Here is a 14,925-nt window from a genome sequence, read left to right on the forward strand (position 1 = left end):
CCCAGTTTATGTACTGAGCATGACGTCACATGGTATGGAATGTCCCTTTGGCCAGTTTGGCTGTGCCCCCTCCCAGCTTCTTGTGCACCTCCAGCCTTCTCAGTCAGTAGAGCATGGGAAGCTGAAAAGTCCTTGGCTAGTGTAAGCATTACCTAGCAACAACTAAAACATCGGTGCGTTATCAACTTTGTTCTCATCCTAAATCCAAAACACTGTACCAGCTACTAGAAAAGAAATTAACTCTATCCCTGCCGAAACCAGGACAGTCAGTTTGCAAGCAGAGATGTTCATTAAACAGTATCAGTGATATTTTCTAAGGAAAACTCTTATTTCCTGCCACTCCATCTATATCCATTCATAAATATGATCGTCTTTCATATTAACTCTGTCACTGGTAGCCAGCTTTTCTTTTTGTCTTTGAACGGCAGTTTCAATCCCATTGTTACGTGGCATCAATGGAATAATAATGCATCCCAGTTTTGAAATGGGTGACATCTGCCAAATGAGCTCTTCAGATGTTCAGAGAGGAAGGAGACTTCAACCTTGGGCCAGATTCACTTAACTGATCTGTCTTGCTTGCATATTCAAGCAGCACAGAAAAGAGATTCTTCCAGCTATGAAATTCTGTAGTGTAGGGAAATCTGTCAAGGACAACTTCTGTGGTAGTTGTTCCTTGTACAGCTGCTGAAAGAGTCATTTGGGCAACAAAGAGGGAGGTAGTGGTCTACTCTGATTGTCGAGCTGGCATAGTCATAGTACAACAACAGTATATATAAAAGCAGCTCCAATGTATATTCAGTAACAAAATTGGGGAGTTATAACCCACCTTCTGTAAAAATGTCCTTCTTTTGTGCCAAATGGAGTGTGTTGTTTCAAGGAGGTTTAGTAGTCCACAGTGTCTTAAAATTATGTTACACTTTTCCTGATCTTTTCAGTAAAGTGCCACAGCTTGCCTGGTTGATTTTCAAAGCCCTCTGGTATTGAAACGAGACTGTCATTTTCCCTGGCTATACAGCTTACTAATAGATTTGTAGTGAAATCCCCTTGGAGACGTCATTGACGTTGCAGACAACGCAACCTCTCTTTGACAGCAGACTTCTGGCCTTATTGTGTAGAGGTGAACAAACTGAGCTTATGAATGGATAGGCTGAACAACTAGCATAAATACTTTCCATCCTTTAGTTCTGGAAGAGATTTTAAAGTCTGACTGGGAGAAAAAAAACCCCAAAACAAGACCTCGTTGAGCTTGAGATGATAATACCAAAACTCATAGGAAGCAAGTGATGTATGATTCTCCAGGCTGTTTGCAGCTGGAAGGCTTGCCTGTGAAAAACGTAAGGAATGATTCTTTTTCTGCTGGGATGAAAAATTGCCTGACCTTTTAATAACTGTCCTTTCTTATGTGAGTCACAGTATTGATAGTTAATCCAGTCATTATCCCTTTTCCTAAACTTTTTTTCCTATCAGGTAGTGATCTTTCCAGGGACATCGCTTTCTACCTGTATTTAAAAAGGACACAGCCAAGTTGAGTCCAAAACCCTGCATAGCCAGAGGGCTTCCTCCCTCAAATGAAACAAGGCTATTGGCCATAGAAACCATCAACTTTCAGGAAGCAAAAAATGAGAGGAAGGTGAAGGGGAGAGGGGAGGTTGAACGTATGAAGTGAGAAACCAGAGGGAAATTCCATGTAGAAGTCACCGGTTTTTACTGGTGATTGATGTCTGTGGTTAATTCACAGAACAGTCATGAGGTAGTACAACTTAAACCTGTTCACATTATTCCATAATGATTATTCAGTCCTGAGTGGAGGATGAACCATATTATTCCCCCTAAGCTGGGAAATGACATGTCCGAATAAGCCGCACCAGTGCTGGACGCTGCTCTAGTGTTTGAACTGCTTTGGCAACCTTGGCTCAGAGTAGTGTAAACACAGCTGAGGCAGTATGAGACAGTAAGTAAAAAAGGGGAGAAGATGAAAAATGTTTTAGTATCCTGGTTTAGGAATCTGAGGTGTAAAATAAAAGGGTTGGTGTCCTTGGGTGGGGTTTTGAAGAATACACATGCGCTTTGTGGAAAACCAGTACCATAATCACGGAAGATGTTAGCAGAGTTCAGAAATTCTGTGACTGAGACCAACAGCTTATTTCACATAGGCACTGGAGAGCTGTCAAATGGAGGCAGATTTAGGGCACTGCACTACACTGAATTCAAATCTTTTAATGTAAGTTGTTCTTAGACTGTAATAAAAAGGTCTTGGTGTTGGTAATTTCTCCTCTGTTCAGCACTGATTTAGAAACATTCATGTCCTCATTCTTAGTTAATTTGAGTGGACTTCACAGTTTGATATCTGTACTGAAATCCTGGATCGTGGTAGAGGTGTTCCAGGCAGGCTCCAGCCATCTTCTATGGAACTGCCTCTTTGCAGTAATAAGGTTGAGATACAGCTGTATGAAGGCATCAGGCAAGAGCTATCCTTTTGAGAAAATAATGTGAAATAACTAACTGCTGTCAGAAAGAAAAGGAAACTCATCATGAGGTTCTTGATCTCTAGCTCTTTAAAGGCAGTTTCTAGAGAGTATATCAGCTGGAGGCCAGGGAGAAACAAAAATCCATGATCCCAAACCTTGGGGTCCTTTTAGAGTTATCTTGAGGACATTAAAACCATCAAGACAAAGCCCAGTACACATGAAATGGTGCACTGTGATATGCCAGTGCTTCCCCATGTTGCAGTACTTGTGCATCCATGTGTCATCACTGACTCCCTAGATCGGGAGATGAGATTTCATCATGCCTTTCAATTTTCTTTTTGTTGGCAGATAATTGTTAGTGTATTTTTATTTGATGGTTTGACATTGCCTTAATGAATACAAATACTTTTCTTTTTTATAAAAGAGAAAAGAAACAAAATGTAAGTCCAGGGTTTAATAAGGTATTAGTGTTACTTTTTATTGTAGCTTAATCCAGTCTTGTATAGATATTTTCATAATTTCATACTGATGGAAGAAGAGTTTTGAAGGCTATTTCATTAATACACCATCCTTTACAATACATATATTAAATGGATTTAATAGTTCAGAGTTGAGTCAGTTATTTGCTTCATAAGCTGCCACTTACCATTGCACAGATAATCACATTCAGCAGTCCTCTTTTGGTTGAGCAATGCAAATTGAATTAGTATACCACAGAGATAAAATTTGCTCATAATTCTACTGTTTGTGAGGTGAGGGCTATGGAGGAGGATGCTTACTGTGCCTCCTGCCATATGGTACTTTGCCTGCAAATAGAAAGCTTGATCTTTGGCATCACATGGCATTACACTGATGCACAAATGTCTCTCAAAGAAGTTGGGTGGTATTTCATATCATTTCACTGCACTTCATTCGGATGGTCTGTTGCTGTCCAGGTGGTGTAATCCATGAAACCAGTTTACAAAAGAGTTATCTCTAAAGTAATTTCCTTGCAGAGTTTTTCAGGTAAACGTGTGCATTTCTTTGAATAGCCTGTTCCTGATTTGCTTTAACACTGGTGTTAGTATAGGATCCAGCAGGAGCTGAACTGAGTATTTGAGGGAAAATCTATGTCATCCTGCTACAGAAAACTGGAAACAGCTGTCTAATGGGAATGGGAGCTTAAAGCTTGGTAATTCCTATTTTTTCTGGATGGTATCCAGGATTATCAGTGAATTGTTCTTTTGTTTCTTCTTTGTTCCTCGTAACGTTTTTAAGTTACCAGCTTTCATGTATAAAAGCACTTGCTGAGTATACCATTTTCTCCACTGACAATTCAGAGTTAAGGGCATGTTAGCTTGTGGTGTTAGACAGGGTTATTTTAAAATTTGAGATGTATGTGATTTTTTTTTTTCATGAATTTAGGCTTTCTGTAATTCTGTAAAAAATACAGCTTTAATGTACTATAGCACATTTATGATTTTCTAATGACTTAAAATTTATATCTAATTTGGGAAGTAGTATTAAAAAGGAGGACTTTCATATGACACATTTTATATATGAGTAAACTAGTTTCACTGTGATAATATGATCTTCGGGTTGACTTCGTTTGCAGTGTTAACAGTGGAATACATAACTAAAACAAGTCAATACTTTTCTATGAGCAGAAGCAACCCTGCTCTTCTTTTCTAAAGTACACAATTGCTGTCACAATACTGACAGTGCATAGGTTATGCAAGAGGATCAGATGAGTGTATTATGCCGTTCCCCGAGACTTCCTACAGGTCTGTTTGGCTGTACTGAGCTCACCACAGCCATTTCTGAGACTGTCGCCACTTCAGCACCTGAGCTAATATGTGAAATGTGATGGGACTGACCCTCTTGACATCGGTGGTAAAGAGAATATGGGAGGAATTTCTCCCATTGCCATCAGGATGCTTTCAAAGTGGCTAACCTTCTTTCTGTAAAAATCTTCCCAGTGCACTGATTTTGAAGAACAGTGTGGGCCAAAGCCACAAACGTTTTGAAAGCAAGGGTGATTCTAAGACATACTTATCCCATTCATTGCAACTCAGCTCATATAGGACCCCTGCATTCAGGGAGATGTGGTTGAAAGAAGCGATGATTTTTTGGCTTTCACTCAAATCTTCTAACAGATTATATTAGTACAGAATTATAAATCAGTGCAAGTTGCAGTACCGTGAAGACTGTTGCAAGTTCAACTCTTAGTGCACAAATGTTGACATTTTACTGCTGACACCAGGTTACAATGCATGCATTTGCTTGACAGGTATAAAGAAGCTCATTTCTGCACACAGTGAGGAGTTTGCTTGCTATCACTGAGGCACAAATACATGTGCATGAACGCAACACCAGGCCTTAGGAAGATGAGGCTCTGCAATGTGAAAAGGGAATTGCACATAAGCAGAAATACACTAAGTGCAGAGGTGCCTCAAGCTGCATGCAGTGCTTAAACAAATGACACAAATTTGAAATATTCAAGCTGGCTTGTGAATGTGACTATAGAGGGGGTAAAAGTGGAAGTATGTAATTTTGTCTTCCGTCTGTCCTTCTTCCCTTTATACCTCTGCCCTGGGTGAGTCTGATGACCAACAACACCTGAATGCCAAGGCAAAGGGGTAGGTATTGCAATCTGTAGATGTAACACGACCTGAAGGGACAGAGGAACACGGGCAGAGGAACAAGATGCAGGCATTAGAAGGAGAAGTGGGCTTCTGTGTACATCATTTGCCTAACCCCCTTCCTGCAAAGGCAGAGTGGAGCCGATTGTGTGTGTCCTTTCAAACAGCTACAGCTCCCTTCTCCCTGTGAGGAAGAATTTAAGAGTCGTAACAGGCTTGAACGCTTAGCAGGTATTAAGAGTTGGCATGTTTGTTGCCTCTGTGAGTAAATCAACTGCTGATAAGGTGAAGAAATCACATGTTGAGGCAGGTTATAAAACCACAGATCCACGTGGTTGTTGAGATGTTCTGTCAGGCTTAGGAGATTTTGAAACTTAACTTCATTGGCAGACTGCCTGTCACAGTATGCATAGGGCATATGGGAACAATGCTCTGATGGTACCCAGAAGTAATCCGGTAATAGCCGAAGTCCAGGCAGGTGTCACTGGCATGCCTGGGTTACCCCAGCTGCTGCATACCAGATCTTCAGTCCAGAGCCATGCAGATAGCTTAAGCTGTGCAGCTGCCCTTATATTCTGTTCTGAGACATGCTACTTGCATACCTTGTGTAGCTCTTTAGCCACAGACAACTCAGCCAGAGCTTTTTATCAAAGGTGAATCATTCTTTCTGTCATGGCATAATCCAGGATTTTTTGTTTCCATCACTCAGCGAAAAAGGTGGTGGTGTCCTCTCCAAGTCGTGGCTGGATAAGCTGCTTTTGTTTCCCCACTTATTTCATGACTGGGGAGAGGGAACGAGCTGCAGAATGATGACAGTTCCAATATAGATTTGGCTTTCTTGGTGCCCTCCCTTCCCCCCCAATAAATCTGTGCTTGATAAGATGAGCTGCAGGAGCCATGGGTTTGCAACAGTACCAGCAGGATAAATATTTCTGTATTTCTAGCTGATTTTAAGATGATTGGTGTATGTTCCCCTCCTTTTTTTGGCAAAGGTTAGCCCCATTAGATGTACTGCTCTTCATTTCCTCTCCTTCTCCCATCTGTTCTGTCTCTTTTCAGTAGAAGCCGAGGAGTTGTAGCTCCCACTCGGGCTGCCAGATAGCTCAGTCTCCCGTACATGAGAAAATATCTCTGCATGAAGTAGAGTGGTGCCTTGCTGCGCACACACATCAGATTGTACCATGAGGGCAGACTGTGCTCTCTCAAACTCCGTGAGTGTCATCTCCCCTCTGTCAGCTTATACAGATGATGGAATACCACTGCCCCCCTCAGTTAAGTGATGTTGATTCCCAGGCCTAAGCTAGGAGCCAAGGGAATCCAAACAGCCTTTTCCTGAGCAACCAGGTTATCATAGCAGTAGGTAAGAAAAACAAATCTTTGTTTAAAATATTAAAACCACGATACAACGAGTAAATAAAGAACAGTGCATGTAGATAAGGTATACAGAATTTATAGATGACAATTATACAAAACCTGTGATTGTCAGGATAATAAAGCCATAAAGACAGCAAATGCTTATACTGAAAAACTCCAAACTTTACCTTGGAAATCACTGGCAGGTGGCCATTTCCTTAGGAAAGAAATCTTACTTACCAAGCTCCAGAGCCTTGCTTCATTTCCCTGACTTTTAAAGATTTTGTAGTGTCTCTGTGTGAGAAAAATTGCATGACATGAGTTCTGTGTAGAGAGGAGCATTATCTTTGAGAAAAGCTGTCTTCATGTTAATTCATTTAAAATTACTTCTGTGAGGCAAGCAGATATTTATTACAAGTAGTTATTATGAATACTACATCACCAGACTATATATGAAGCAAGATGGCTTGCAGTGAAGCTGGTTTGCTTTTGCTTGGTGATCAGATGCCTGGGCTCATTTCTGTCTTCTGGCTCTTACCTTTGACATCTTCTGGTCTTCTGATTTCCTGTTTAGTATTAACTTCAAATAAGTAAGGTCACATTAGAAAGATAGTGATTTTTATTCATGCTTCTTGAAACTTCAGTTTATACTGACTTAACCATTTTTAATGTTATACTGTGAAATATTTTACAGTCATCTAAATGAGATTACCAGGTAGGTAATAGCTTCCTAGATGACACATCCGTTTTGCCAAGTTATGGGACAGGCACATATTCCCTCTGCTATACGGTGGCAGTAAGGGGGATGGTGCTCCTGGCACAGCACCTGTGATGGGGAGCTGCAAACGTTTGCATCAGATTATGTGAAAAGATGTACCCCATGTGCAGGGCCATGTTATCATGACTCAGGCCAGGGCTCTGGTCTCTGCTGTCCTAGTGCATTGCTGGAATACATGTATTCTCACAGCCATGGCTTGAATAGAGGAGACAGAGGACAGATGGGGGATGCGGTAAGAAAAACAGTATACATGTCCTGAATACATCCATGTGGGCATGGTATTTTAGCCAGTGATGCAAGAACAACCATATTGTATAAGATGCCAGCATACATAAGATGCAGCTCTGGGTCTTTTCTCCCAAAGGAGAAGTCTCCTTAATGCTTTTTTAGTTATTAATCATTTTAGTTAATATTAATTGTTAATGGGCAGAATTTATTTAAAACCACACGCTTTGGGTGCTGATTAATTTTTTGCCATACTTTATTTCATGTGGTAGGGAATAACTCCTCTAAGAAATTTTGCTTTTGGCAGCTAGTATAGCTGACAAGAAGTTCTTAAATTTGATGGTATTCTGGTATTATTCCAGAAGGGTATTCCTCCCTGATTGCTACATGGGGGAAATGATATTACTGTATTTTACTATATTACATATTTCTATATTACTATATATAGCAGTATTTTACTACAGGGAACCTGCTTGGCTGTTATGTGCATATAAGGTGCTGTTGGCATCTTAAAAAGTTTATTTGTAGATAAAAGCATTGCAGATTGCTGCATCTTGACCGATAGTTTGTGGATTATCCTGCACTGTCTTCCAGTAAAAGAGTAAGAATGTCAACTCTAAATACAGTGTCTCAAAACTGCAATGCAACCAGTTTTCTTGCACTTAGGTGTATTTCCACTATCCTTGTCCTTGTTTGAGGGTAACAGTGATGAAAACCAAACAGAAAGGAACATGTTTTATTCACATATTTTGATCTTAGAAGTATTGGAATTTGTTTGGCTCAATAGGCAAATGTCTTTTATTTACGGTGTGGTTTGCATTTGTACAGCAATGCTATTTTCTCAGACTTTTTCGTAAGGTCACAAGTCTCTCTACAGTGCAAATCACCGCCCTTGAAGACTCTGGAGTTCTGTAGCAACCCAGATCCACTTTCTTGAAGCTAGTCCTGCTAAACACTGGTGTGCTGATGGTCTTTAGGCACTGAAGTACTCTGCATACCCTTGAATGGTATTCCATAATTCAATGAGTGATTAGGTATTATTGTGCTATTGTGCTGATGCATTTGTATATTTATATCCACTATTGCTTTCATTTTTCCTGGTAATTACAGAAGAAGGACCAGGAATAGAACATTTACCTAGGAGTAGGAAATCACATTCAGGAGTACCTAAGCAAAATTTAGTATAGATTTATACAGTTTTTGTTGTCTGAGATTTAAAAGAAAAGATGCACCTATATCTTGGGAAAACCCTATTCAACATATCAAGTGCTGACCTCAGTTCCAGTCAGAATACAACAGTAAGAACAGGTCTTATTGAAAAGCCTAATGAAAATCAGTAAAGGAATTGCAGTCAGTCATTGTTGATGAACTTCTATTTTATGCTAAATATTTTATAGACCGTTAGTAGTTTTAAACAAAACTATAGTGGCTTTCAAATATTAGGTTGGAGGATTTAGAGAGATTTTGTAAAATGATAACTTTGACTTTTGAAAGGAAGCTATGATTTATGTATATAAGGTTTTAAACACTGCCTGCTGCCAGTGTATTAATTCAAAAATAATACATTTATGGTAGTGGTCATTAAGGAAAAAACAGAGCTATGGGATCTTCAACTTTGCATGGAGACACTATTCAAGCCTTTGTCAAGCTAGACATATGCAACATATGTAGGTGTGTGTAGCACAGATGAGAAGAGGCATTTTTGTATTTATATAAAAGTCAAAGACTAAGGAGATGAGAAGTCATTCAGGTCTTTGAAACTAGATTATCCTCTCACTGTAGCTAAGATTTTCAAGTGTGTTTGGTGATTACAGGTAAATCAAATTTAAGATACTCTAAAAAGTGTAATCTTCAAAGAGCTACCATGCAACATTTCCTGAAAATAAGGCTGGTTTAGTGTGTTTGAAGTTTAGTAGCTAAAAACATCAACCGTACCTCAAATTCTTGGTTTCTGTGTTCATGGTTATTATTGTTTGCAGAATTATATCGAGAAATTGAGAAAATATGCCATTGAAATTGAAAATGGAACAGCATAAATATCATATATTGTGCTCTTAAGCATTTCTTTGAACTGGCAGACTTGAATATGGGGAAGATGATCATTCCCTCTGTTTCCTTCCCTGAATTTCAGTATATTATGGTAAGTTCATAAGAACCTTCTGGAGCTTATCTTGTTGTCAACCTACATCTACAACTCCTTGCAAAAAAGAACATCTCTTTCTGAATAATAATTTAATGACTTCAGTGCATTTGGATTCCAGTGGCTGAAATAATTTTCACCCTTAAACTTCCCAGACTCTGTCTGAGGCAGTGTAGATCTCTATCCCTGCCTGTCTTGTCAACCTGAATGTTCTTTATCTCATATATTGCTTCAGGCCTTTGATTTAGTTGCTGTCTTTTTCTCCATCATCTGGAATCTTTTTTTCTCTCTGTTGCCTTTGTGTGGAACGTAGATCATTTAACTGAGTTCCACACAACTTCACTGTCACCCAGAAATAATCCCAAAACTCATGTCTTTGCACATTCCTATTGTCCACCTTCTGTTTCATTCTTTCCTTCACCAGATTTAAATAGTAGACTTTCTGGAGAAAGTACTTGGAATCACTTTAATCTTTGTGAAACGATTTGCAAGACTGTGGAGCCCTATGAAGTTTTATAGTTAAGAACCTGATGGAAGGTTACAACCATTGCGTAATTTTTCAGGCAAGGCACACTTAAAGCCAGGAATATTATTTCAGGATGAGTTTTTGCGCCTGTGCCTATCACTTTGGAAATATATTTAGAGGAGACACAGAGGAGGCGATAGTAAAAATAAGGCATTAAGAATGTGAAAGTCTTCGTACAGTGGAGGTTAGTTTAAGTCACTGGAATGATGATAATTAATAACACCTAAGTATCAGTTCTCTGTTTTTTCTACAGAGCAGAAAAGAGATTCTGAGGTGGCAAGCTATGATGTAATAAATTGGAAGATGCACTCATGTTTGGTCATGTATGTCTACAGATGCATCCTTATTTTTCAGTCTTCCGTTTATAGATGCTGCAAAATTTAAAAAAAAAAAAAAAAAAAGTGTATTTCTCTTTCAGCCATTAATGAATTTCCTGAAGATGTATTTACAATTAAAGAACGGCAGCAAGGAGGAGTTCTGCTTCATATCATTGCTGTAAGTTTTCTTCTACTGTGCTTCATTTTTGTTTTCCTTTTATTTGTCTTGTAAGATGATTAACATCTTAGTGGCCTTACTAAATAGAGCTTTGTATATATCAACAAGTTTCTAATATTTTGATTTCAGTATCTCTAATATGTCTGGGTACAAATGCTCAAAAGGTAACATCTTAGGGACATGGTCTAGTGGTGGACTTGGTGGTGTTAGGTTAGTGGTTCGACTCGGTGATCTTAAGGGTCTTTTCCAATATAAATGATTCTATGATTTATTTAAGAAAATGTTGCAAGTCTGAATTTGCCGTGCCTATGCATTCATCCTCTTGGAGATAAAATCCTGGCCTCATGGATCACAGACTAGTATTTGTATTTCATCTTGCATAAACAGGGTTTGGGATTCCTTTGTTGATGACTTTGAGCATGATGTGGAAGATTCGTGATTCTCTTTCTTTCCTATTGTGCCTCTATGCAAAAGGTGCAATTGTAATAAAAAAACCCACAACCCTGAAGAATTATAGAAAATGTCATGTGGTGTTTTATGGTTTATTGTAGAAAAAACAAAACAAGTAAGGCCTGCGGGCTCCAGTTTTCCATTCCCAGCACAGGGAAAGTAAAGTAAAAAGGAGTTGTGTTTGATGGACAACAGCAGGATTAGGCCCACTGCATGAGCACAGCACATAAAGCCACATAAGATAGTGGGAGAATCACATGTATGCAGGGAACCAGGATCATTCCTGAGAGGTTTGGTGCAGTGAGCCATGGGTCTGCTTACTTCCAGGTGTGATTATTTCTTGAGTATTGTTAATCAACTTGGTGTTACTTTCTATTTAATTACTTGGTCTGATAATTAATTGAAAATACAGATGATGACTATGTAACTTTGTAAGCCTTACCCGTTACTTTCCTTTATATGAAGTCTGTTGTGGCACTCTATTCTGTCAAACTGGGGTACCTTTCATATTCTAGGGTCTGGCAAACATTCTTGTTCTAAACTTAATCTTACATTCAAGAATCTGTTTTTATGCCATAAATTGATCAGCAGAGGGATTTTTATTTGGAATGGAATAAACAATGAAGCTATATATTTCTGCTAGTCTGAATAAATGTAGCATTGCCTTCTTTCCTCTTTTCATGAACAGGAAAAATCTGAAGTATTTCCTGAATTTATTTTCTTTACAGGCTCTTTATATGTTCTATGCATTGGCTATAGTATGTGATGACTTCTTTGTTCCATCCTTAGAGAAAATTTGTGAGGTATGTTAAAGAACTTTATTCCTCTTCTGGAAATTTATTTAGAGAATATTAGAATCAAACATTTTGTGCCATCATTGTTTGGAGTTCATTCCTGTCAACTTTTTTGCCTCAGTCCTTTTCAAATGATTTGAGCTTCCCATCAAAAAATGAAGCTGTGATCTGGCCACATTGGTCCCCCTGGCCACACTCAAGGAGAAAAAATGAAAGATTTAATGAGATCAGAAATGCAAAACACACTCTTAAATACCTGAAGCATGTAGCTAGGATGGATATGACATATGGATGAGTTGGGTTTAGTATTGTACTCCTAGTTTTAAAATTCACTTGTGAAAAGAAAGCATACATAGACAAATTAATGTGTTGGCTATGCAAATTTTATTGCACATCTACCACTGTATCAGCAAGGAGAAAGCAAGTGTATGTGGTCCTAGCATAAAGTGGAGAAAAGTGAGAAAAGGGAGAATGCGTGAGAAAAGTATGTACCTTGGTTTGATATGGAATGAGAATACATATTTTATATGCAAAAAATCAGTAAATACATGTAATTCCTTTACATAATTGTTGAGAAGACTTTGCAAAATTACATGTAGGATTCTAATTGAGTTGATCGGAACAGGGTAGAATTTATACTTGGCATGTAAATGTTGTGTTAGGTAAGGCTTTGGTGAACTGCTACAAAATGAATACAAAATACAAAACCAGATTTTAATTCCTTTTTGAGGGCAAAATTAAAATCTCATCTTCTTTGCTTTGTCACAAAAATGTGTCTGACCATTTTCTGAAAAACTCCTGTAGCTTGTTAAAAAGTCTATTTTCCTGTGGATATATGTACTAAATTCCTATTAGTGTTACTCAGTTATGTACTTATGCTTATCAATAGAAGAACAAATAGAAGATTCGGGAGGCGGCCAATAATAGTAAAATACTCAATAGGGATCTTTTCTTTCCCTTTTCAGATGTTCTGTCTTCAGCATGCACCTTATACACCATATTTAAGTTGTACCAGTTGGGTTGTACCAATTAAGTTGTCACTGATCCTTCATAAAATCTTTGCTTCTTGTCTCATGTTCTGCTGAACATTGAAACAGCTAAGAAGAATTCAGATAGCACACTTGGGTTTGAGCTCCTGTAACAGTATGACTGGTAATAGATCAAATGGTACAGTAAGGGCTTGTGTTTATGTTTTGTCGAGTTCTATAGGATGCCATTTTCATCAGCTCAAAATGTTGCATAATGCCTGAAAAATACAGGATTTCTGTACTGGTCCTTTTGTCACTAATCACTTTTCTGTCCTTGGAAGAAAAATAAAGTACTAAAGATGAGTGTAGAGACTCTCAAAAAGGAAAAAGCTCCTCCATAAAACCTTCTTTGTAGTTCAAAGGAAAGATCTTCAGACAGTATTAAATTGATGCAGCCCACTTGTGGAGCTACACATGTTTCTGCTGGTCTGAGAGCTCTAAGTTATCTATATCCTATTAGAGCTTAAGAGACACTGTCATAAAAATAGATCTCTCTACAGTACACAGGCCTCTCTGTGTCTAATTGGACTAATTTTGTCTGTGTCAGAGGACTCACTTTTGATTAACACAGCTGTAAAGTGAAGCCAGAATCAGGCCTGCTGTTTGTAAGATTTATTCACAGAGGTTATATTTTTCTCTTATGGATTTTTATTTTCAAATTTTAGAAGCCCCAAGAGTTGCCCTTAATTCTTGAATGATTGTGTTTAGAGTTCCAAAAGTAAAATAATGAAAACAACTTGAGATGTTTACAATCTTTTTGAATCTGCAGAGATGGTTTTCTCTAATCAGCTACATGTAAGCCACAATTGGCTATTCAGTTATATATGAAGTAGGTAATTTTATCTGACGCTTCACTGAGTTAGTGTATAAACATTTTACTTGCCCAAAGTATATTTGCTTTCTCAAAAGGCAGTGTCTAATTTTGTATCGTAGTGACTGTTCATCCTTTAACAGCACTGTGGCCAGAAAATGAAGAGCTTCTATCTTTGCAGCTGTAGAACTGTGCAATGTAAATACTGTAGCAGTGCTGAAATTACCAATGCTTTTCTTCCAGAAACTACATTTGAGTGAAGATGTTGCTGGAGCCACATTCATGGCAGCAGGGAGCTCCACTCCAGAACTGTTTGCATCTGTTATAGGTATGGAGCCCACACACTAGCTTTTATGAGATCTGCTGTTAAAAAATCAGCAGCAGATCAAGCAGAGGTACCCAAAAGTACTACCATTCTTCTGTCAATTTATAATCAGGAATTGCAGCTGTCAGCTGGTCTGTGGTTCATGGTATAATTAACTACTCAAAATATCTCATGAAACTGTGAATCTCCTCTCAAAACACAGAGAGGAATGGCTGATTCTGAACATGGGAAGTAAAAGAAGAAATTTATTGCAGTCCCCTGAGAGAGAATTTGAGATATTTGATGCCTCTTTGGCTTTTTTCTTCACAAATAAAGGGAATTAATTTTAGCAAGGAAGTAGGAGAACAGGGAACATGGGAAAAGAACAAATGAATGTATAGATAAGTCAGATTTCTTAAAGGCAGAAGGACATAGTGTACATTACTTACAGAATTATTTGAGGTAATCTCTGAAATATTAAAGATTATTGGTATAGAGAGGAGGTCTAAATGGCAAAAGCAGTACCTATTAAGAGAAGGAAGGACACAGGATTACACTGATAGAGAAGGGGGAAAGCAGCAAATTTCGTAGAATCATAGAATAGTTTGGGTTGGAAGGGACCTTTAAAGGTCGTCTAGTCCAAACCCCTGGCCGTGGGCAGGGACATCTTCAACTAGATTAAATGGCAAAAGCAGTACCTATTAAGAGAAGGAAGGACACAGGATTACACTGATAGAGAAGGGGGAAAGCAGCAAATTTCGTAGAATCATAGAATAGTTTGGGTTGGAAGGGACCTTTAAAGGTCGTCTAGTCCAAACCCCTGGCCGTGGGCAGGGACATCTTCAACTAGATCAGGTTGCTCAACGTCCCGTCCAACCTGACCTTGAATGTTTCCAGGGATGGGGCATCCACCACCTCTCTGGGCAACCTGT

General features: G+C 38.6%; 1 protein-coding gene across 1 annotated transcript in view; it reads left to right on the forward strand.

Moving 5' to 3' along the window:
• SLC24A4 (solute carrier family 24 member 4) overlaps positions 1 to 14,925 on the forward strand; it is a 107,486-nt gene that overhangs the window by 59,618 nt on the left and 32,943 nt on the right. The window contains exons 3-5 of the mRNA XM_009280788.1: positions 10,530 to 10,606; positions 11,785 to 11,859; positions 13,933 to 14,017. Of these exons, the coding sequence (XP_009279063.1) occupies positions 10,530 to 10,606; positions 11,785 to 11,859; positions 13,933 to 14,017 (237 nt within the window). The remainder of the gene's footprint in view (positions 1 to 10,529; positions 10,607 to 11,784; positions 11,860 to 13,932; positions 14,018 to 14,925) is intronic.

Source organism: Aptenodytes forsteri, unplaced genomic scaffold (genome assembly GCF_000699145.1).
Source record: "Aptenodytes forsteri isolate BGI_AS27 unplaced genomic scaffold, ASM69914v1 Scaffold193, whole genome shotgun sequence".
NCBI classification, from domain to species: Eukaryota; Metazoa; Chordata; class Aves; order Sphenisciformes; family Spheniscidae; genus Aptenodytes; species Aptenodytes forsteri.